Genomic DNA, 24,642 nt, shown 5'->3' with positions numbered 1-24,642 from the left:
GCAAAAGCAGACATTCTGCTTACATCCACTTCAATATTTAGTATACAAAAGTTGCTAAACTTAATTAAGGTACTTAACTTTTAATAGTATCAGTATTCATCAGTAGAGATGTAAAATCCGAGACGTAATGCACAAGTAGGGTTCTGGGGCATCACTTAAGAGTAAGCTCAGTGTTTCAGGGCAAGTGAGGAGTGCCACTGGACATCCATGGACCAATCTGAAACAGCACTCAGAAGGCTGCGGGACAGAATGGCTACCCCTGCATGTTGTAATCCTCTGACATATCTATAAACAAATGTACATTTGTTTTTTTACCTTTCGGAGTTCTGCTCTCAGCTTCTCAAATGCTCTTCCAGTATAGCCAGTAAACTTAACACAGTTATACTGCTTAGGACACAGGCTGAAATCCATGTGTTCTGGTTGGATCAAAATCTGTTTATCAATAAATATTATGAAAACAAGTAAAGAAGAGTATCTGAGATCCTAAATGACTGCAGAAAAGATGCCCAAAGAACACTTATAACTCCAATCCTGTACATTTGCCTGAAGTTCTTCAGGTAAAACCTGAAAATAGAATTTGCAGCGTGTAGGTTTCCTGGCTTTGTTTTGACAATTTAATTTCAGTTTTAATCACGCTCTCTTTTCCATTTTTAACGCATTGTCAGATATAAACAGCAGCAGATCTTCCGGAAGATGACTTTTTTGGCTCACAGACAGACAGGAGGGTGGTGAAACAACAACCAGATGTTTCGGTGCTCCACATTCCGGTGTTCCACGAAGAGCCCAGCGCTACCGCGGCCGGCAACCCTGGAAAGAGGGGAGCGAGGAGGAGGAGGAAGGAGGCAGCTCCGCCCCGGCAGCGGGGGGCCGGGCTGCTTTTCGCCGCGCCGGTGGGGACGGTGGCAGCCGGCGGCGGGGGCTGCTTCGGCAGCCTGCGGGGACCCAGTGCTGCCCCGCTGCGCCCGCCCGCTCCGCCGCGCACTGTTGTCATGGAGGAGCCAAGATGGCGGGCCTGGCCTACACCCTGGGCAAGCGGGAGATCAACTACTACTTCAGCGTGAGGACCGCCAAGGCGCTGGCGCTGGGCGCCGTCCTGCTGCTCGCCGCCTGCCACGCCGCCTCCCGCCGCTACCGAGGTGAGCGGGGCCGCGGGAGGCGGAGCTGAGGGAGCGCGGGCGGCCGACGGCCCTCCGGCCGGGAAGCCGTGTGGGCCGGGCCGGGGCCGCCCAGGGCTCCCGGAGGCAGCTTAGGCAGGGGCTCAGCGGGAAGGCCGTGTTCGTTGTCCGAGCAGGCGGAAGCGCGGGGCCCTGTCCGCCTGTGTGCGAGCCGCCGCGCGGGTCGCGCGAGGGTTGGCAGCCGGCATCTGGCGGGCAGCGCCATTGCTGTCTGAATTGGTGGAAGGTTTTGGTATACTTTTCTTATTTCATTTTGTTTTTTTACCCTCTGTTCAACTGTTGGCTCAAAATTCAGTCCCTTGGGTTGATGCAGCAAAATGAGCAGCTGCTTGTTTTTGTGTGTGGTTGGTGGACGAGCACGGTGTTGCCCTATAAACAGCAGTGAGAGCCACTGAAGGAAAGCCTTCTGCTCTACTCTTGAACATGGAGCGTGTTTTTGTGTGTAAACCGTGAAGTTGATCCAAAGGCTGCGTGCTGCTGGACAAGGGGTGCCGTTGTGCACTGAGGCTCGTGACCTGCGCTCCAGGACGATGGGGATGAAGCACTCTATTGTGGAAGTGCGGAAGGGAATAGGGAGCCTTTACAGATTCACCCTCCAGCTGACATGTCGGTAAATCTAACAGACTGAAGAGCAGTAAGTTGCGAGGCATTGAGGTGTTTACTGCCTGCTAGAGGAGCTTGGATATGAAGTGACTGAGCTTGTTGTGCTGTGTAACCAGAGGCTGGAATCCATCTCAAAAGTAGATGGAAGGAAGCTAGAAAATGTGATGCTTTTTTTAAGAGAATGATTGCAAGGCTGGCCTGAGAAAGCAGGGACTTCCACATACAGCAAATGAGCAAGAAGGCACTCTGTGCATAAATAGGATGCACAATCAGAGAGCTGTTGGGGCTCTCTGTTGAGTCACAAATCACATTAAGGTAGGAGTCTATAGGCCTTTGTAGAAGTTGGTTGAGTCAATATAGATTCTCATGAAGTTCTTTCACCTAAAGCTTTTAGTTTCTTTGAGCCACTTTAGGTTGAGTGAGGATTTCTCAGAAAATAGAAGCTCTATCCAGCTTGGTCTTCTTTGAGCAGGTAGCATTCAAAATACACAAATGGTTTGGAAAAGGAAGATGGAGCGTTTATAGCAGATAGAAAGGTTTTGGGGATAGGCAAAAGCAGACGTTGCTGTGAGATCATTTTGCAGCTGTTCAGTGATCTTAAACATCTGGCATTAAGCAAACTAAGGAAAAACATAAGATTTTACTGTGATACTGCGAAGTGAAGCTGAGTTATGTCTTGCTTATTGTCAGTGATGCTGATGAGTCCCTCTTGGCCATAAAATCCTCACACAGGGGTTGTAGAGGGAAGGGCATGGATCAGGTGTGGTCTGCAAACCTGCTGTCATTGGTAGAAGTGAGGTTCTCAAGGCCCAAAGCAGCAGGGTGGTGGGCATTGGGCTGTGCCAGAGGAGGGAGCGCTCTGTTGTGCTTTTTCACACTGTTTTCAGGCATCTGTCATCGGCCACTGCAAGGAAGAGGAGAGCAGAAAAGGCAAGCTGTCATGGGAACAGCAAAGTACCCATTCGTGTGGATACTGTCTTTCTTTTGTAGATACATGGGAATGTGGAGGAAAAGGGGAGCTGCATATAAATAAAAAGTACATAAATAAAACCACTGTGGAAGGTTGTTTCTTATCCAATAAATTGGCTCTTTCCATAATGAGATTCTTCAGATACTAAAGCATGCATTAGTTTATACTATTATGCAAAAATGCTGGGCTGCAGTTGGGGTAGGTTAAATTCATATTCAGGGAGACTGTCATATTTAGAGATTGCCTAATTTTCTTGCAAAACTTTCAGTGAATGAAGTTAAGCTGTCTTTAGCTTTAGTAAAGTTTCTTCATAGGCTTAATGGTACTATATATCTTTATAATATCCAGTAAAAATCAGTAAAAAGTTATCAGCGTGTTTCAGTTATTAGCATATTTCAAAGACTCAGTCTTACAGCTGGTTGGAAATAAGTTTCTATTTAATTTGTTTTTGTTTTTTGTTTTGTTTTGTTTTTTCATTCTTAGAGTCTCCATCATTGAATGATCACATTCAGATCTAGATTTTAATCTTGAATAGTAGTGACTGCTTGGATTTCCATTTCTTTGAAATTCTTAGCGTTGATCTCATTAATGGTTAAGAAGGTGCATTTCCAGAGGTACCATCTTGTATGTAACTTCCAGTTTACTGTCTTAGCTGCTGTTTCCATCTTTATTGTTGTTGTTTCTTCCTCACTGTCCACTGTTGCATTGCCTTCTACAGTCCACCCCCTCTCCAAGCTTCTACTACTTTCTTTAAAAAAAAAAAAACAAAAAGCCTCAGGTGTAAGTAATGCTCCTAATGGATTTTAGGAGCTTTCTGTGTTGCTTATGGAAGTATTCAGAAAATCAATATCTGGAGCTGGGATAGAAAACGTATCTCTGTTCCCTAAAATATTATCTGTGTAGTTAAAATTAATGCAATTAATGTTTGGGATGCAATTTCAATAAATGCCCATAGGTTGGAGGATTTTTTTCATTTGTAAGCAGTTCTGATGGAGTGCCATGCAATGCACAACTTCAAAGCTTTGGTTGTGAGCTCAAGGCATGAAACGTGCTCTACTCTGAAAAGGTGGTAAACAAAGATCATGAATTTCTTCAGTCTTGAAAAGAAATGATTTATGAAGGATTGATAGTGGTCTACAGGTTGTGATAAATACAGGAGGGATCTGTACAAGGCTTAGGGAGTGCAAGTAAAGCTGGTAGGAGCCGTATGTGAAGTAAAGGCAGGCAGCAGCTATGGATATGGAGAACTCCTGCAGAAAGATGCTGTGAAAGATAATAAAAAAACTGAGGAAAAGATTACATGATTTGGTGAGAAAGAAATTTGTTGGAGGTTCTGTAATATATGAAGAAACCATGTCCAGCTCAGGAAGTCCTTGGACTTGGGATAATATTGGATGGGAATTGTACCAGGCTGATGTTACCACCAGTAACCATCTGTCTTCTGCATCTTTCTCAGCAAATTAATGGGTTTCAGAAGGAGCATAGTGGTGAGTTTTCCTTTATATACTTTGCTCTTCTGTCACTTTGATGCATCATCATGTTTTCATCACCTGCAGAGCTGGGGTTTTTGTTTCCATAACAATAACTGTAAGTCACCTATTACAAGCAGCGTGAGTTTGTTTTGTTTTGGTTTTCTTTTAGCAGTTTCATTTTTAAGCAACTTACTAGAAGTGATGTGGTTTAAGTAGGTGCATACATTGAGAATTAAAGAAATTACGTTACTTGAAAGCCAGTACACAGAAACATATGACATGATTAAGGAAAACTGAAACTATGGTTGTCTTGAGTTTCTGGTTTCTATTAAAGGTATCTGAGCAGCAAATCTGAGCTGTGCCAAGACAGTTAAAAAGTAGGCAAGGATCTGTCTTTGTATGTCACTTGCTGTGTTCTGAGCTACTGCTGCAGCAATTCTGGCAGCAGGATCAGCGCTGCTGTGTTAAGTGGGAACGGCTGGAAGAGAAGAAGAAAGGTGCTGATAAACTGCTTTGGGAAGACCTGTTCACAAAAAGCACTGTGCTGACTACTGAAACAAGCACCAGCTGCAAGAAAAAGCTTGTACTGCTGAGCTGTACTTGTTGAAGAACAGGGGAGTGACAGAGCCTGGCTTTGTGGAAATCCCTGAGGGCAGCCCGCACCTCAGTTTGGCACAGATGGTGCGTGTGCGCTGCGGTTAGATGGAGTGTCGGTGAGAGCTGTGGGAGCTCAAGGGTTTGCTTGGGAGGTTAGTGGTGAATTCGAGGGAATTCCTGAGCTGCCATGACTAGTAAACACGGCAGAAGTTTTTTATGGCGGAAGTAGGAGTTCATCACTGTCTGTGTATGTTTTATTTAAATTTTAAATGCATCTTTTTTTCATGCATCAAAAGCTGCTTGACCCAGAGCTTATCATGCACGCTAGAAGCATTGTGTGTGTTGCTCCTGTAGAAGCAACCTCAGTTCGGAGCTATGACTCAGAGATGTTTATCAGGACTCTCTTTTCAGGACTGTTATAATTCCTCAGGTTGTTTCAGCTTTTATTTTAGTAGTCTGATGCAATTCATTTTATTTTAATAGTCTGATGCAAAAAGTCATTTTAGTAGTATGATGCAATAGCAGCGCTAAGTGGTTGAAGTTCCAGGAAAGTAAAAGGAGCTTGGTTATTACAATTACTTTTTGAAATGAAGGAATGGGGAGCCTAAGTTGCAAATTATAATAATTGATTCTGTTCCCATTGCTGGATTTGGTTGAATAAATGAGCTGAGGGGTAACAGGTGGGATACAGTCTGTTCTACATTCCCATTTCTGATTTTCATGGAAATAAGTAGGAGGAGTTTCCAGGAAGAAGGGAAGGACAGATAATGTCTTCAACTGCCAGTTCTTTCTTCTCCAAGCTAATTTTATGTCCTGCTCCAAGAAACACAAGTTGCATTGTTTGTACTTCTGTATCTGACATGTTCTTGGTGAATCCTAAGTAAGAGTGTGCTGGAGTTCTGGGGTAAGAGTTAATTCAGAGCTTTGTCTGTCAGCTGTGCTTTAAACATGCATTTTATTTTTATTTTATTAACAATGTTTTCCTAGTTTCATGGATAAGTCCCTTTTTATTTTCTGGGTGGACTCTGAAGTATCAGGCAGCTTAGGATTAGCTCACAAGTGATTGTCACCAGTGTTAATGGAAGAGTTATCTGGAAAGATCACTGCAGTCCCAGTTCTATGTTGTAGGAAGTACAGATATATTTCCATCATCCCTGCGTTCATTAATGCTGATTTGCCCTGTGTGGTGACAGATTTATGTTGGCTGGCTATGAAGTCCCTTACAGGACACTTCGAAAGGGAGTGCCTTCTACCTGCAGTAACTGAGATAAAGAACAATAACACTGCTGAGGGAAGAAGAGGTCATTTGGTGACAGGATGCTGAGAAGCCAAGGCTGCAGCACTGCCTCCTTCATGTTGCAGTTACTCCTGCAGGAGCAGTGAAAATGTCAGCGTTGCCATCTCCCACGTTTCCATGCTCCTCAGCAGCCCTGTGGGAACAGCTCACATATCCATAGGAGCTTAATCTTAATATATTTTTACTGGACTATTTTCATCGGGAAGCCTGGGTGGATTCGTGCCTTGTGCAGCACTTTTTGCATGCTGTAGAAAATAATCCAGTTCAAAACTTCAGGGACCAAGGTACTGGGCTGTCACTCTGAGGACTGTGAGCTGGAGCAGGGTCAGCAGCACTGTGCCAGTTCCCATTCTGACCAGCCTCAGACATCACCACGCCGAGCACTCTCTGTTGTCCTGCCCGATCCACAGATTGAGATAAAGCTTTAGATTGCCTCTTAATAATTGAAATATAACGCCTGCCTGTCTCGTCGTGTGTGGCTTCCAGCAGCTTAGAAAGGAAGCTGATAGAAAATACACCTTCTCTAAAATTAGTGCAGGTTTCTCTGTAGGAAAAGAGCAGATCGTAGCTGATTTACTGAACTCCAAGTTCCATAGCAGGCACTAGCTAGGGTTTGTGGCACACGGTTTCTGCACATGCCAGCACAGGTACTCACCGTTTCATTCACCACCATTTTCTTGTTTGTTTGCCAGCTGTGACAAAAATGTTGGCAGGCAGCTCTTTGCCAGCACAGTATGGAGCTGCACTTAGTTTCTGGCAGCAGAAGCAGATGTGTTTGCTGGAAGATCAGTCACTGATTCCATATCAGGTATTTTATTTATATGAATTGAAAAAGTGACCTGAAACATCACAACTTGCAAAGTGATTAATTTTAATTAATGTAAAACTAATGGACTGGAAAATGGTAGGTGCAATTCAGAATCATCAGTAAAATCTCAAATAAACATTTGTTGTTCTGCCCATTAACCCGGCGTGTAATATCAGCTGTTCCAAGGTGACAGCTGCATCTTAAACAGGGAAATGGAAAAAGATTTTTTTTTAAATCCCATTTTGAGCTTCATATTCTGTACAAGAAGAAGTGCCTGGTAATTCCATGTACATTATTTAACTCTTTTAGTTTGTTCTTGGATAGTAAATAGCACAGCAGATCAATATCTTCTAGTGGAAACACCATTCTAGGTCACAACTTTCCAGCAGCAGAAACGAGATCTCTAATGTTTTGTGAACATGTTGCTGAAAAGAACAGTATAGAAAGTGACAATTTGTAAACACCTGTGCAAAATGTTTTTACAGTTAAGTTAAACTTGGTTAATGCTATTGTTTGCTTTGATTCTTTTATGTCACAAATGCTCTGTGGAGAAAGATCTGTGGGTCCTGATGGATGACATGTTGGCCGTGAGCCAGCAGCGTGCTCTGTTGGCCGATAATGTCAAATGGGATCCTGGGGTGCATTAAGGAGTGTGGTCAGCAGGTCAGGGGAGGTGATCCTCCCCCTCTACTCTGCCCTGGTCAGGCCTCATCTGGAGTACTGTGTCCAGTTCTGGGCTCCCCGGTACAAAAAAGACAGGGATCTCCTGGAGAGAGTCCAGCAAAGGGCCACAAAATGATAAAGGGCCTGGAGCATCTCCCCTGTGAGGAAAGGCTGAGTGAACTGGGTCTGTTCAGCCTTGAGAAAAGAAGACGGAGAGGAAATCTTATTAATGTTTATAAATATCTTAAGTGTGGGAGTCAAAGAGACGTGGCCATCATCTTTTCAAGGGTCTCTGGGGGCAGGACAAGGGGAAACAGCCATGAACTGGAGCATAGGGAGTTCTGCACTGTAATGCAGAGGAACTTCTTATCAGTGAGGGAGACAGAGCACTGGAACAGGCCGTTCAAGGGAACTTGTGGAGTCTCCTTCTCTGGAGATATTCAAGACCCATCTGGACACCGACTTGTACAGCCTGTTATAAGGAACCTGCTTTGCAGGGGGGTTGGACTCACTGATCTCTAGAGGTCCCTTCCAACCCTACAATGCTGTGAAATATTATCAGAGTTATTTATTTTTTTAACAGCAGTGAGGCTTTGAAAATAATTTTCATGTGTCTGATTTCTAATCATAATTTTACTGTTTTAAAGGTGATGATACGTGTGAGTATCTTTTGTCCAGCGGGAGATTTCTTGGAGAAAAAGTATGGCAGCCTCATAGTTGTATGATGCACAAGTATAAAAACAGGTATGCAAATCCTTCTGTTGTTCTTCTTCTGGGAAAGAAGATTAATTGTTGTCTGCTGCTGAAATTGCAGTCTCATCCATGTAACCGTTTCTGCCTCTGTATTAAAATACAAATAAATGCTGGTAGCAGTACTGGTGCTTGTCACGAGGAGCTACCAGGTAGTTTGGAAACTGCTTTCTTTGTAGCACTGTGGAATAGGAAAGCCTACTTTATCATTCCAGTAATCATATTAGCTGAAGAGTTGACTTTCATTTATAGGCAAATTATGCTAAACTCCTAATTATTTCAACACTGAAAAGATGTACTGTTACTTTGCACTGGATGTAATACATACAATTACCTATATTGATCTACAGATTTCACTAAATACTTTTCTCTGATCTATTATAAACTTCCTGTAACACGAGTATTGCTGTTTTGTTTTTCAGTGAAGCAAAAAATTGCCTCATAGACAAACATATTGTGTTTTTAGGAGATTCTAGAATTCGACAGCTGTTCTATTCATTTATAAAAATCATAAATCCTCAAGTCAAGGAAGAAGGAAATAAGGTGAGATGGTGTATTTTGATGATTTCTGTTTCCTTCTTTTCCAATTTACTTCATAACTCTTCTCTGAACCCATTTTGCACTGCTTGCTGGGCCAGGAAAAAGAAGCACAAAAAGGAATAGCAAGATTAGACCAAGTTAATGAGAGTTTGAGAAATGAAGTAGGAAGCTTGAGAGCAAGCTCCCAGCAGTCTAAATAAACAAATGCAGCTGACTTCCCCCATAGCTTCTTAGGTTTCATACTTTCTTCTTGTTGAGAGAATGATTGTTCCATTCATGCTCTGCAGTTTGGTATCTTATATGTCAGTTAGATTGCTGACCTAACCTGTCCTAAAAATCCTTGGGCAATGACAGGTTTCCAGGTTTAACTTGAGTCTGAAGCTGTAACTAAAACCGGCTTCTGATCTCAGTGTGCTTTTGATTGTTGCTGAAAGGTAGGTTTTTATAAGGTGAAGAACGTGAACTGCAGCTTACTGGGTGGAAGCAGAAAGAAAGGATTTAGCTGTAGACTATCAGTTTACTTTATTATGTGGCACTTCTTAGGTCTGATTCTTCATGGGTGCATATGTGTATGTGAGGGAAAAGACACACTTCACTTCCAACTGCAAATGAGATCCGTCATAAGTACTTATGTGGTTTTAAAGGGCAAGATAGCAGCTTATCTGATAGAAAGGATGCCGTCACTTAGGCTTGTCAAAACAAAGCATTTAATTGATGGAGTAACTTTCTTTTTTTTTCCTAGTTATATCATATTTGCTGCCTAAAGGCGAGAGTACATTGAACAGCTGTGAGATGACAGGGTGCTATAACTAATTTTAAGCTAAGAGGTATCTTCTGTCAAGTATTTATGAAATCCAGATCTGTTCATCGAAGATAAATATACTTTTTATGAGGATCAAAACTAACGTTGTCTTAGTACTTAAAGGATTGTAAAGGATTGGCTGCTTTCTTTCTAGTTTCTCACAATCTCACTCAGAAATGTAATGATACCTTCCAGGCTTTGTTTCTTTCTGAAATTAATTTATTCAGATCTTTAATTAAAGCTGTTTCATTTGTTCTGTGCAAAGAAGATAGATGGATGAACAGGAAGGCTAGGGGAAAGGAAGTCAAAGAAAGAGGGAAAAAAAAATCTACAGGTTTCTCATTTGGGGAGGGAAAGCTTAGGAAATTATTTAATGAGACCTTTCTGAGAGAGTGAACAGAAAGCATTTCAGATGTAATTCTACCATGAAAAATAACCCTCTGTGAGAGTAGTTTGTTTTATCAAGAAAACAATACAAACACTTTGCATTGAAATACTGACTTGTTTATACAAGAAAATTCTGAAGGTAAACCTTTGGGTAAGAGTGAGTTAGCATAGCAGTTTTTTCTTCTGAAGGTTATCTTACTTTGCTTTGATTGGTTTGTTTGTTTTGGCAGCATGGAAATATCCCTTTTGAAGATAAATCTGCTTCAATTAAAGTGGTAAGTTTTTATCTGGCATTAAATTGTATGCCATAATACTTTGTATCTTATTTCGCACAGTGTAATCCAAGCTGCAGTCAGTTTGATTTTTTTCAGACTTCTGCAAGTGCTGAAAAGTGAAACGTAGTTTCAGAGCATTGACATTCTTTATAAATCTTGAACAAATTACATAAGAGTGTATCTTCAATGCATTATATTATATATCAGATACTTTGAGAGACTTCAGCTTTGAGTACCCTCACAGATTCTACCGTTCCATGTACTTACATTATTCAAGAGAACTGCAAAATCTTTAGATCTGCGGTAGTGAAAGAGATCTCCTTTCTGCTGGGAGTATTTCTGCATTATGAAGTGTCCTTACAGTAATTTTTGCATATGTAGTCCTTGCAACTTCACTTGAATGTGTGTTTGCAGTCCTTCTAATACTTCTGCAGAGTAACTGGCTAGTCTGAGCTTAACTGGGAGATATAGTAGCATTAGCCAACATGTGGATTGTTTTTTAGCTGAATGTTGGGCACTGCTCTTGACATCTAAAATAAAAAATGTAGTAGATGGTGGGTTTAACATCCATGACGCTGTTAAGCAGGTAGCAATTTACAAAGTGGTAATGTAAAATGTTGGGATTTCTTTTTGTTTGAAAACTATAATTCCAAGCTTTCAGTCATATTAGTCTCTAAAGTTTCAGATTTAAAAAAACCCATTGTTAAAAATTGGGAACTGAGGAAAAAATCAAGTCAGTATGTACAGGTTATAAGATGTGAGTTTGGTTTTAGCCATGATAGCATGGAAGGGAAACCTGAGGACATCCTATTTGGCAGAGTCTAAAAAGTTAGTTTCTTGATGAAATCTTGACTCTTGAACTGCATGTTATTATTATTGTTATTTTAATGGAGAGAACTTGTGGTTTTTGTTTGATTTGGTCTTCCTACCAGACTGCAATGTCAGACTTACCAGACTTGCTGTAAAGGAACTCTCACTTGGGCTTATGTGGTTTTCTTTTACACTTGAGCTAATGCTAATTAGTTTGTGTTTCTGTTTTGTTGGGTTTTTTTGTTAGTCTACTGCTTGTCTTAGTGCTTACAGATTAAATCTGCATTTCTTTTAAAGGATTTCCTGTGGTATCCAGAAGTTAATGGCTCTATGAGGCAGCGTATCAAATCTTGGACTGAGGTTAGTGTTATACTGTTTATTTTAGGAAAATGTTCTGACTTCTTCCTTTCATAAAGATGGCTATAAATACAAAAAGGTTAACAACTGCAGCATATCGCACTATCTGCAGTCAGTTATGTAGCAGAGGTCTGAAATCTGGCATCAGAATAATGAAAGGGAGCATGTGTGTGAATATGTGCTTATTAGCATCTACTGTCTGCCAAGGATGCCTTTACTTGGGCCAAAAAAGGCCTCACTAGGAAAAAAAAAAAAAAAAAAAAAAAAACCAAACACCTGCTTTCTAGGAGCAGGTTGATTCATCACAGTAGGAACTGAAAGAATTTTTCATCTGATTTGGCAACGTTAAGTTCTCTTTAAAAGCTAAATCAACAGTGATTGTAAGTGCTTATCTGCTTTCATTCTTGCAGATTCTACGACATGAAAATTAGTATTTGTGATATATCTGCAGTCTGTTGTTATGTAACCACTAAATGGACAATTTTGAGCAACTGTTATTTCAAATGGAAGTCTTAGTTAACTTGATCAGTACATTAAATGATAACTATGATTTCTGAATATTTTAAAACTAATTTCTTTCTACTTTGTCTCATAGGGGTCTGTGGCAAAACCTCATATAATTGTAGCAGGAGCTGCCACGGTAAGTTACGCATGTATGTGGCATCTAAGTAAAGGAGGAAGATTTAGTAGGGTAATTTTTATTCTTTCAAGTTAGTTATGAGATAAAGCTGTTAATCCCAGTTTATGATGAAAGTCCCAGTTATATATAAAAGTATACTCTCTGTGAAATTCCTGCTTATAGCAAGTAGTTAATTCTTAAGCATTAGGTTACAGCTACGTGATACGCATTACTTGGTTTAAAAGCAGTTTAGTTCAGAGACAGTTCAGGTGTTCTACCATTGTAGGAGATCCACATAAATCCATTGAGCTTTAGGAATCTGTTTGAGGCTAGAATGTCTCTGCTCAGTCTTTCTACTGAATGAAACATGCTTCTTAAAATGTATGTAAAATACTGCAGGTATTTTAGCTGTGTAGATTTAGCTACAGGGAGTCATACAGGTTCTGAATCTTTTTATTTCATTCTCCAGTGGTCCATCAAGATTCACAATGGCAGCAATGAAGCCCTCACACAATATAAAATCAATATCACTTCAATTGCACCTCTTTTGGAAAAATTAGCAAAAAGTAGTGATGTTTACTGGATCTTACAAGGTAAAGTAATGAACAATAAGTAACAAGAATTCATACTGTCAATGTCAGTTGAACCAGTCTCATTGGTTATGAAGAACTTAGTCTGTACTGCTGATTTACTGAGTACATATGTTGGCTGAATTGCAGTGCAGCTTTTTGAGCAGTTGTAACTAGCTGGCTCCTAACTAGCTGTTAGTAGTGATGGAGATTTTCAAGTCTCTCTCAGTCTCTCTCAGACTCAGGATGCTAGGACTATTTTCTGTTTTCCTGTGTTTGTGTTCCACTAAGTTCTCAGATTACATGAATTGTGGAAGAGGTTCTATAAATGCAGCTTGTGCATGTCTAGAATTAACTCTGGAGAATATTGAGAATTTAGTTCTCTGAAGGCAAACTTGCATCTGTACGCTAAGCATTGGTGAGTTCAGATCAGGAGCCAGAAATCATGGCTCAAAATGAGTCTGCGAGGTTTCTATCATGGCACCAACCTTCTTTAGCTTTTCTTCAACAAAACTCAGGTATGACTTTGATGCTGAACAGTGAGCTGATAGGTAGAATTGTGTTTTCTGAGGTGGTTTCAGGTGGTTGTCATCTCCGTGAGAAAGATAAGGAGGTTTTGAGCCCTGATAGCAATATGTTCAGCTGTATCCTTAAAGTCGTATGTAAGTTCCTGTCAAAGATGGTTCTAGAGATTAAGCTGGATCAACAGATCCATCTTTTCACATTACTTTCAAGACTAAATTTGTCTATTACAAAAGCAGTTAACTGTCAGACATGCTCCAACATTCTGCTGATAAAGATCCAGTCCATTTAAGTAATCTCTGAGCTCTTTATAGTTGTAATGGAACAAATAAGAGCAGAAACTGTACACAGAGCATAGTGTAAGTATGGTTTGTACGGACTTGGATTATCCAAAATAGTCAAGAGGCAGCTTGAGTAGAAAGCTTAAAGCTTTTAGTGTGTTTTACCAGTTAAGAACATCAGCAGCTTTTCATAGCGACTTGGTGATTTTTTGATCTGCAATCCTGTGTAGCTTAGTGTTAAGTTCCAAGTAATCCATGTAGCCTGCAGGCAGCTAAGTACTGCTCCAACCTGCTGAAAAAACTAAGATTCTAACATCAGTTAAATTGGGATCAGCAGGAACCAGAGGAAAATGCTTATGGAATGTGGCTTAGTGAAGTGAGAAACTGGTTTCATCTGCAGCAGCTAGAGTTTTGAGATTCTTTTTCCCAGTGTATCTGCTCTGCCTGTCTTCTACCATCTTGTGTTTGGAACCTTTACTTGGAGCATTCCATTTCTGAGAGAAGGCATAAGCAGCTCTACTCCAGCACTGTGCTCCACATGGAGCACAAAAGCATTCATGTCTGGCCAAAGCTTTTTTTGATCTATTAGTACACGTGCATAACTGGGGAATAACGTTAAGAGTATTCCAGTATAAGCTACTCTGGTTGCAGTAATGGTCACTGATTCCTCACTGGTTTTGCTATGTCATTAAACGACTTTAAATACCAAAATGAAAGGAACCTCTGCAATCTGAGCTAACCAAATGTGTTTGTGATGTAGACTCTTCATGTACCCATTTTTTATCCTTTCAAATTCAGATCCTGTTAATGAAGATATGCTGAGTGAGAGTCGGAAAATGATCACTAATGAGAAAATAAATGCTTATAATGAAGCAGCTGTCCGTATTTTGAACAGCAGCTCCCGAAATTCAAAAGCTAAGGTTAAATTGTTCAGTGTATCAAAACTAATAGCACAAGAAACGATTATGAAGTCTTCAGATGGCTTGCATCTGCCTGAATCAAGCAGGGATACGGTAAGTATTTTTAGCACTGGTCGATGTTAAAAAGTAATAATAGTAAAACGGGATTGAAGGGAATGTTTTGAAACAGCAGACAACATGAATGTAGTGAAAACCTTCCCATCCTTCAGGAGATTTTGTTCAGAAGATCCCAGTAGGTGGAATGTCAGGCAGTTTTGCTTATTTTTGTTTATCAAAGAGTGTGAAACGGATGAGAAAACACACAGTATAGATTTTCTCCACTGTGTGGAGTGCCAGTGGCTTTAATTCTTTATTATCTTTAAGCTATGAATGCCTATGCATGTCATGAGCCTCTCTGAGTGTGGTCAGAGTGCTCTCTCTGTGACTGAACTCTCCTGCTGTATCAGCATTAGTTCCACTCCTTTGCAGGTTTCAGTTGCTTTTGAATATTGGATGAGCTAAGTATCATCTCACCAAGGTTTTAGTCTCATTGTCATGTTGTAGACATTTTCATTACCCTGCCCCTTGAGGACGCTAAATTTGTGAGCTATATTTTATGTATAGTCTATATATTTAGTTACAGCTCCTTTTAGAGCCAATAGAGAGAACCCTTCTGTTGTAAGAATTAGGCTTAAGTCATTCTGCTTACCTCAGGAAGCTAAAGATTGTAGTGTTTGGAAGAGGTGTTTTGATTCCCATGCTGAATGCAACGAGGATTATGGGGGTTCCTATGAAATTTTTCCTATATGATAAGGGGGAAGTGCATAGTTTTTCTGTCAATGCATGATCTAGTTGAAGAAAATTTTATGTGATGACAATATTTAGAGATTAATTGGAGAACTGTCTATTTCTTTGACAGAATGCAATGATTCTTATGAATGTCTACTGCAATAAGATAATGAAGCCCATTGACGGCTCCTGCTGCCAGCCTCAGCCTCCTCTCACTCTGATACAGAAATTAGCTTTCTGTTTCTTTACTTTGTCCATTGTTGGATATTTTGTTATCAGTTTAATTCATCGGAATAATTATCGAAAGAACAAATCATGCACTGATTTGGAAATTGGAGAGGAGAAGAAACCTACCAGCAATACTCCTAATGTTTCTACTTTAGAGATGCTGTTACACTGTTTCTGCAAACTTGGTCTAATCATGACCTATTTTTATCTATGTGACAGAGCAAATCTTTTCATGAAGGAAAATAAATTTTATACACACTCATCTTTCTTCATACCGATCGTCTATATCTTGGTTTTGGGGGTATTTTATACCGAAAATACAAAAGAGGTAATGATCAAGTTGACATCTTACTTCTGATGTAGTTTGACAGTTGGGGTGTAAATTTCAGATTGCTGATTATTGGAAGTAAACTTTTTAATATCAGTATAACTCATCTGCAGAAAATACATTTGCAAGCAATGCAGTGTTTGCATGGAATTAGATGTAGAATTTTCTTAAAAGCATGTGGGCATGAGTGTGTTTGTTCTTTGCTGCTGTCAGTTTTTAAGCAAGTGTAGCTCTGGTATATGAGAGTGTAGATCACATCAACACGTCTGTTTGCAAGAGGGCTTTTACAGTTTAGACCTATTTGCCCATAAAGTGGTTTATTGTTTTGAACTTTTTCTCCTCGTTTTGTAGATGTTCGTTGTACTTTTTGGAATAGCAACACTCTTGTTTTGTTTTGCACTAGACTAAAGTGTTAAACAGAGAACAGACTGATGAATGGAAGGGCTGGATGCAGCTTGTTATTTTGATTTATCATATCTCTGGAGCAAGCACTGTAAGTGAATTTCAAGGTTTCTTTGGGGGAATGCAAATTGGGCACAAAGCACAAATACTTAATAGAATTGAATAGACTGAATAATTCATACTATTGTTCTGATAGTTTTAGAAATGATATTTGCAGAATTAGGGTATTTTTCAGTTTCCCTGATATGAGCATGTTATGCACAATTCACCCATATACGCAATGTACTTGATTTTTTGATGCAGAAGATTGTGTTATTTTCACTTGTCAGCAAAACTTTATGTTCAGAGCTCAAAACTATTGAAGTTAAGCTTTCAGATATCCCTTCTTAACTCAGTCTTAACTGATTAAAGAATATGAAAAGTGCAGAATGATAATAATAAATAGAATCTGAATACAGTTCTTGTAATGATATGGGAGAGATGGGGGCAACAAAAGAGCTTAGTAAGAAACAAGAAATGCAGCATGTTTCTTTTCCTTGCTAAACCTGATTTAGTGAAATGCAGAAAAACCAAAAAAGGAAAACCAGAAGCATCTATGTGGTCATTTATAAAAGGTACATTATTTTTCCCCACAGTTTTTGCCTGTGTACATGCACATTCGAGTTCTGGTGGCTGCATATCTGTTCCAAACAGGTTATGGGCACTTCTCATATTTTTGGATAAAAGGGGACTTCGGTGTGTACAGAGTGTGTCAGGTAAGGATAGATTTACTTACTCTTTATAGAAAGAATTTATTTTTCAGGAAATAGGATATCTACAACACATCCATACTCCCTAAGTAGTGTGATGTTAGTGTACTTAACCAAAGTTTTCAGATCCAAAGTGGATATGGTTTCTGTGCAATCCAACACATTTAGTGTTTATTTGTTATTATTTTGCATATGCAATGTTGTCATCAATGTAAAAAATGCCTTAAAAAAAGAAATCATGTTGTTAAATATTTCGTAATGTATAGCAATGGAATTTCCATTGTGATGTGTGTATGAATATATATGTATGTATATATATAAAATGATCCAAGCTGGTATTTCTTAAAACTTTTTTTTTTATATGAGTTGATAAATATTTGGTGAATTCAAGAGGCATTTGTGCATGGACTTTCTTTATTTGCCTTCCACTGTGAATAAAGGTAATTGCCTATTGAGTTATTCAGCATATGGGTTTGCTTGCTCCCAGCACTGCAAGTCTTTAAGTAGATGGAACAAATGCTGTCTTGTGTCTGATTTAAATTAAAGCCATTTCCAAGTTGTAAAAGCTTTTAATTTTTGCATGCACTTTGAGTCTTTTCCTTATTGCTGGGGAAATGAAAACTCTTTGTTTGGTTTGTTGGGACCTTTAATAGTGTCCCAAAACACTTGCAGTATTTTTCTTTTTCTTTCCTTCAGATGAGTGATGTTTTGGATCTGTTGAAGAAACTTTCCACATTGCTGTTTCATTGAGCATCCAACTGTTTTGTACTGAAGTAGATTACTAAAACATGAACAAGAGGCATCACTGCAGTATTTGCTGCCTCTTTCAGAACTTAGCAAAGAAAGCATCCTCACATGCTCCATATTAATTTTTGCACATTGCAGAATCTATGCTGAATTTTTCTTCAGTCAGGACAGAGTACTGCATGGCAGCAGCTTGTTTAACCATTTGGTGTGTAGAATATCACACTCTCTAACATTTTTGTTTCAAAATAATGAAAATTTCACCAGCTTATCAGGTGTAGCTGCTTCCTTGGGAGAAAAGGGAGGAATCAACTTATCTTTCGTTGTAGAATGTTTTGTTTTCCTGAAACCTTTTCACTTGAGGGTTCAAAAATTTCTAGATCCAATGGCAAAATGGAGAAGAAGCAAACATTCTCCAAATGCTTACATTAATTCTCAGGGGGCTTTTTGGTTTATTTTGTAGGGTTGTTTTTTTGTTGTTGTTTTCCCCTCAAAGACACTATTGTTAGAGACTACAGCAGATGGGATGCTCACTCAGTTCCCAGGCTGGGAGCAGCTCTGTTGTACCCTGTTTTCATTGTTGTTGCTGCTGAAGTAGGCCAGGGTAGACTGGCCCCATATCACATTGAGATGACAACCTTGAGTCTCATGTTGCTCTGCTGTTGTTCCTATGTTTCAACTGAAATACGATCGTCACGTGAGGTGATGTTTTCATGTAATGCTAAAGAAACATTCTCCCCTATCTCTGCCAGCTTTGCCTTCCAGTCTATTTGCTATTTAATGAGAATGCATTCTTTCCTCTGGCTCCCTTCAGGTATTATTTCGCCTCAATTTCTTGGTCGTGGTTCTGTGCATAGTGATGGACCGACCATACCAGTTCTACTACTTTGTGCCACTCGTTACTGTCTGGTTTATGATCATTTATGCCACCTTGGCTATGTGGCCTCAGATAGTCCAGAAGAAAGCAAATGGTAAGATAATGCTCTTTTGCCCTTCTACTCTAAAGCATGTGTGTGTTCCTGCAGATGTTAATCATGCAGAAAGCTGCTGTTTGTAGATCTCAGCCTTTTTGTACAATAGTACAAACATGTTAAATGACTGCTCACAGAAGTAGGTTGTTACAGATGAATGATACGTCAGTTGAAAAAGTAAAATATCTCTGCTTATAGTCGTATAGGATTCTTTTTAATAGCTTTGACCGTCAGAAATGTATTCTATCAAGAGCTGTAGCACTAATAAATGGAAGCTAAAAACATAGATTGCACTGTCTTTGCTGGCTGAAATTACTGCCATCTTGTAAGGATGGTGCAGCGTGAGCAGTGAGCATCTGCACATTGCCATTCTGGATTGCCAACGCACTGATCCATCCAGAGCACTGTTTCTGCCTCATCCTGCCAAATAAGGGCTTGAGGTTTATCTTTAGCCCCTTAGATTAAGGGAACTGTATAAAATATTTCTTGGGATGTGAGAACTAGAAATAAAAATTGAAGCGAAATCCATGTTTTTTCATGGATTATACTTCTGAGAAGAGCTGTCACCTTGTGGTAAATGCCTGTTAATTAATTCACCTAAATTAGAACCTACAAACCAAGAGTCTTAAATCTCCTTTCCCAGTGCAGAGAGTAAAATGCAAGTTTTGCAGTCTGCAGATAGAAAAATGAAATGCATCAAACGCATGCCAGGAATAGGTGTTGGAAGAGACTCGAGGTGTTGGAGTAACTTGAGTAGACTTTAGTATTAATTGACAGCTTCAAGGAACAGTTTCTCTGTCTTGTCTTAAGAAGGCATTTGTCCTTAATGTACTCCAGAGCTGGTACCCCTGAGTTTAATGATATATGCTCTTCTTATTTCACATAACAAAAGCTGATGGATACTGTTTTGTTTATTTTTTGCTCAACTAGAGTAAGAGATGCCTGTGTTGAATATTTGGGAAAGCAGAGGCTTTAGAATATTATTTCTTTTGAAGAAATTCTGTTTGAAGACATTCTGTTTCTTTCTGTGTGGATGCTGACTCTGTTTTTAGGTGTAAGGTTTAGTTTAGGATTATTAGATTGAAAATTACTGCAATTGTTTATTTTAGTTACTTCAAGTAAAACGTAAAATGTAAACATCTAGGCAGTGGTAAAGTATTGTTCATAATATTTGAGTATTTGAGTATATTGATTCTTTCTAGTACTGAGCATAGCCACACTAAATAGTTGGCAATTACAATACAATGTTTCCTTGTATTCAGTAGTGGAAAAATGAATGACCATATATCAATTAATTTCTTTTTTCCTCAGGGAACTGCTTATGGCACTTCGGTTTACTGCTTAAACTGATCTGCTTACTGGCCTGTATATATTTTCTCTCATATTCTCAGGTTTGTAAACTTCTCATATCCTTATTGACTAACAATATTATTAACTGTCTCTGCATTTGACAACATAAGTAACTATTTCTACATTTTAGTGCTTGAGTATTTGCTTCTTTGTCACACATACAGAAGATAAACTGGAACCTTCTGTTTGTTTTGGTTTTGAATTGGTGTGGTTGCTGGAAAATAAAACACAGTTCAGTATCTTATTTCTTTGTAATGCTTGACGTGTTCATTACCCTACTACAGATGTAATAAATATGAAGTTGTATGGATGTTTTCTTTAGTGATGTTTTTTTTGTGCACGTGGTTGGTTTTGGTTTTTGTGTTTTGTTTCTAATGTGTTCAGAGTTAGCAGGTTTTGTATCAGCAGATGGTGTTACAGACACCCGTCTTTCAGGGACCTGCTTTTGGCTTTGATGCTTTATCCTAAGAGTGAATCTCATGCTAAATTACTGTCCTCTTCCTTGCTACGAGTATGGATGACATAAATAAGGACAGCACCTGTCCCTCTAGAATTTGCAGTGGCTTTTGTGTTTTTCAATCCTCTATTGGTTTTAAGCCTACCAAACTGTACTCTTTTGTGGAGCTTGCATTAGTTATCCCAATGTGTAAGTGATCTCTCCCTTTGAGTCTCCAATACAAATTGGAAGGAGTGCCAATACCTTTGTGGGGAGGCAGAAAAAGGTATCTTTCTCATCTGAGCAAGTACTTTTGACTTCATTTGTTAATTAGCTTTGGCAGGAATAGGGAATGCTTCAGAGGAAGCCAATTATTTTGTAACACCACTTAGCTTCGAGTTCAGAGTATCTAAACCAGTGAAGCTGGAATGACATAAATCAGTTAGCTGTCTTTTGATATGCAATGTAGTAAATATAGTTAATGTCAATGTGAATGCTTTTGTGATGTTTGTTTTTTTACAGGGTGCATTTGAGAAGGTATTTTCTTTTTGGCCACTGTCCAAGTGCTTTGAACTGAATGGGAACGTCTATGAATGGTGGTTTAGGTGGAAGTTGGATCGTTATGTATGTGCCACTTACACATCTTTATACTGTACTTTTAAGTGGTGGGTTTTTTTTTTTTTTCAATTTGGAGGGTGTGGGAGGGTTGGTTCCCCTTCCTCTAGAGAAAACAGGAGTTTGTCACGGTGGGTTGTTCACTTTAAGCCTAAGACACATCCACTTTAATTCTGCAAATGTCTGCAAAGACCTTGCTTTAAAGAGGGTTGTTGGCTTGCTTACTGCTACATCCTGCTTACTTGCTTAAAAAATGATCACATTTTTATCTTTCCTCTGAAATGTTATTCTGAAATAAAACAGAGAGACACAGTTCTTTTTTTTACCTTCTTATAAAGGTAAATGGATTGTCTGAGGTGAAAGTGTTTACCTACTAACCTGATTCATAGCTGAATTGCCTGTGTGCTTTTCCCTCTGGCACTCTTAAGTGACTTAAATCTGCAGGGTCCCTGGGGCACTGCCTTGCAGCATTTCAGATGTAGAGCTCTGTTGGTTGTGAGCAGTGCATGTTCTGTGATGTTGCTGACAAGGAAGTTCCAAATTAACACTGAAGACAAGCAACACATGGGACTGAAACAGCATCGTGTTGCTAGCTAATGAGAAACTGGTGTAACTTCATAAAACACTCAGCTGAAGAATTGTGCCTGTGAGAGAGGAAAGCACTTGTAATGCTTCTTGAGTATTTTCACCTGCCAACTTGGGAGAAGGCCAGGGCCTCATGACTTTTCCCCAGAGAAAGCACATTTCAAGTGCTGGCACAGATTGCAGAGAGGATAGTGGGTACTTGAGAGCATCTTGAAACTTCATTGTCCTGAAATTTCATGTCTTTAACATCCTGGGAAGAATTAGTAAGAATGCTTTATCCTTAGTATTTCAGCTAAGTTTAAGAAAAAAAAAGCAGCTTATGACAACCTGGTGTAGGAAGCCTATTTTTGATAGTTTCAGTAAATCCCTGGGCTTTGGTGTTACAAGTGGATTATATGTAGCTTTTCTGTTGTTGAAGTTTGTGGCTGAAGTACATGTAAGCCATGAAATGCTCATTATGTTGTCTTTTGCAGGTGGTTTTTCATGGGATGCTGTTTGCTTTTATTTATCTGGCATTGCAGAAGCATCAGATGATTTCAGAAGGGAAGGGAGATCCACTTTTCTCCAGCAGAGTTTCAAATGTTCTATTATTTATTTCAATTGTATCCTTTTTGGTAGGTACCTCATTTACAGATATACAAGGCTGATTATACTTGTTAAAGAATTCCTTCTGGTTTTGAAGTTCTCCTTTAGAGAATATACTGATTTAAAAATCACTTCTTGATCTGGGGATGCTTCGGCTGTGTATTTTCGCGCAGCCTGAACCGTCTACTCACTCATACAGTTTTCAGTCAACTGGAGGTGAGAACTTCATCAGTTTTTCACATCAATGCAAAAACTGTAAGAAAAACAGATAAATAATATGATAGATAATGGAGCTCTTACCTTCACCCTTGATCGATAGTGTAAATGTGGTTTAAAAAAAATAATTGTCAGCGCTGTGTTTTCATCTCGTGTGTGAGTAATCATGGTATTTGTCAGTTGCAAAAAGGGATTTGGGAGAAACACAAAAGGTGTTCTTCCTATTACTGCCCCACAGCCAAATACTGCTGAAACACTTCAAAATAGTCTGTCGTTTCATTTGTCAGTGTTACACACCACTGTTACTCAGCTGATATTTGTATCTTGCAGACCTATTCCATTTGGGCTAGTAGCTGTAAGAACAAAGCAGAGTGCAATGAACTGCATCCTTCTGTTTCAGTGGTGCAGGTAATGATGTTTCTTTTTCTTACAGTGATAAATCTACACTGGCAAACTGCAGACTGATTTTAATTATGAACTGTTCATAAAAATATATATTAAATGTGATGAATATGTGTATGTGATGCACCTGTGGTTTGGTTAAAGTGAATAAAGTTGTGTGTATGTGTGACCTACTTGTCACCCATAATGACATCTTTAACTTTCTTTTCTTTTTCTTGTTTTCCTTTTTTTTTTCCTTAAGATTTTAGCTTTCATCCTCATCAGGAACATTCCTGGTTATGTCCGTTCCGTATATAGCTCTTTTTTTGCCTGGTTTGGTAAAATTTCTCTAGAGGTAAGTATGATAACAAAGCTGCCTAGAAATGCAGGGTGCTTTTTTTACATAAATTGCAGCAGTATAAGATGAATATTGAAAGCATATTGTTTTATTTAATGCTGTTCTTTGACCTGTTTTATTGTAGCTTCCATCCACACTAAAATATCACAGCTGAAATAGTATCAGAGTAGCAGTCTTATTTCTTATGCTGTTTTGGGGGAGACTTGTAGACTGTGGGAGTTGAGGTGTTGTACTGGGGTAAGTTGTAGTGTGTATGCAGCTGGAAGACAAAATGTGAGTCGTTTAAGGAATCAGCATTAACTGTACTGGCAGAGTAAGCACACTTATAAATCAGGTTGCCCTAAAAAGCTTTGCTGCATTAATAAAGAAATACAGCTTCACAAGCAGAAGCCTTTGTTGTGCACATTTTCTTGTTCCACTGAGAGTATAATTTGAAAGAGTAGGAATTACCTTGCTTTCTATGTTGCTTGCTCTTTATTAATATTAGGTGTATAATTTTATTATTAAATACACCTTTTAAAAGAAAGGAGAGAAAAAACTTATAGGAGAATCTCAGTGTGATACAGTGGAATCCATGATGAAATTTTTCCTTTAGGGATGATGTTTTCAGCATCCTGATCTGTGGTGGATTTTAAGGTGCTGATCAGCTCCAGGGGCTTTTCCACTCACCAGCATTTAAAAGCATTACCTTTTGTTTGCAGGCACATTAGTAAACAGAGGGATGGTTACTGAGTGCAGGTGTATTCCTGATCTGTCCTGATAGAATGTAAATTGTTTGTGTCCAACCTGCTAATTCTATGTTTTTGTTGTCCTCTTTTTTTTTTTTTTTTTTTTTAATGTTTTAATACAAAGTATTTAAAAGATAAGACTTTTGTTACTTACATACTTCAACTATAACTGTATCCCAGTTAACTATATGCAGCCCAAGACAATTCCTCTTCATTCATTGTGTCCTAGGCAAGCCAAAAGGTTGAACACCCATGAAAGGATGCTCCTATATGCCTTGTTGGGTAAAGTCTAAGCAAAGTTAATTTGCTGTGTGCTCTCTCAGTTAAAAATAGTCTTCAAGGTCAGATACTGGGCCTTATCTAAGGGAGCTTATAGCAAAGATGTGTGGAATACATCTTCTCAAAGAATATTATTCAATCCTAGGTGTCTTATTTGAACGTTGCTTTGCTTGATGCAATAGTAGTAATGTGATTTTTATGTGCACAAAAATATTTAAACATTCTTTTCTTCTAGCTTTTCATTTGCCAATACCACATCTGGCTGGCAGCAGACACAAAGGGGATCTTGGTGCTCATTCCTGGCTACCCGATGTTTAACGTTATCGTCAGCACTTTTATCTTTGTGTGTGTGGCACATGAGATTTCTCAGATCACTAACGATCTAGCACAGATTGTGGTTCCTAAAGATAACTCAACTCTGCTGAAAAGGTTACTGTGCATAGCTGGGTTTTTTTCTGGACTTCTCTTCTTCTCAGCAATGCAAGAGCAGTCAAGGCATTAA

General features: G+C 39.1%; 1 protein-coding gene across 2 annotated transcripts; it reads left to right on the top strand.

The window, feature by feature from the left end:
• Positions 1-952: 952 nt before the first annotated feature.
• Positions 953-24,642, top strand: CASD1 (CAS1 domain containing 1; the record flags this gene model as incomplete). 2 transcript variants are annotated; one of them, XM_079538525.1, is made up of 18 exons in its annotated part: positions 953-1,136; positions 8,233-8,329; positions 8,758-8,878; positions 10,295-10,339; positions 11,447-11,509; positions 12,102-12,146; positions 12,595-12,718; positions 14,296-14,510; positions 15,316-15,741; positions 16,145-16,234; positions 16,779-16,898; positions 18,451-18,607; positions 19,919-19,998; positions 20,916-21,017; positions 22,067-22,207; positions 22,725-22,802; positions 23,038-23,130; positions 24,376-24,642. In XM_079538525.1, 18 exons carry the CDS (start codon positions 1,004-1,006, stop codon positions 24,640-24,642), a joined length of 2,397 nt encoding a protein of 798 aa, XP_079394651.1. The 2 variants fall into 2 exon arrangements, with proteins under 2 accessions (XP_079394651.1, XP_079394652.1); XM_079538526.1 differs by lacking the exons at positions 953-1,136; positions 8,233-8,329; positions 8,758-8,878; ... (2 more) ...; positions 12,102-12,146; positions 14,296-14,510 and having other exon boundaries at positions 12,698-12,718.

This window comes from Tetrao urogallus (genome assembly GCF_951394365.1).
Source record: "Tetrao urogallus genome assembly, chromosome: 7".
Lineage (NCBI taxonomy): Eukaryota > Metazoa > Chordata > Aves > Galliformes > Phasianidae > Tetrao > Tetrao urogallus.
This window is presented reverse-complemented; position numbering and strand designations above follow the sequence as displayed.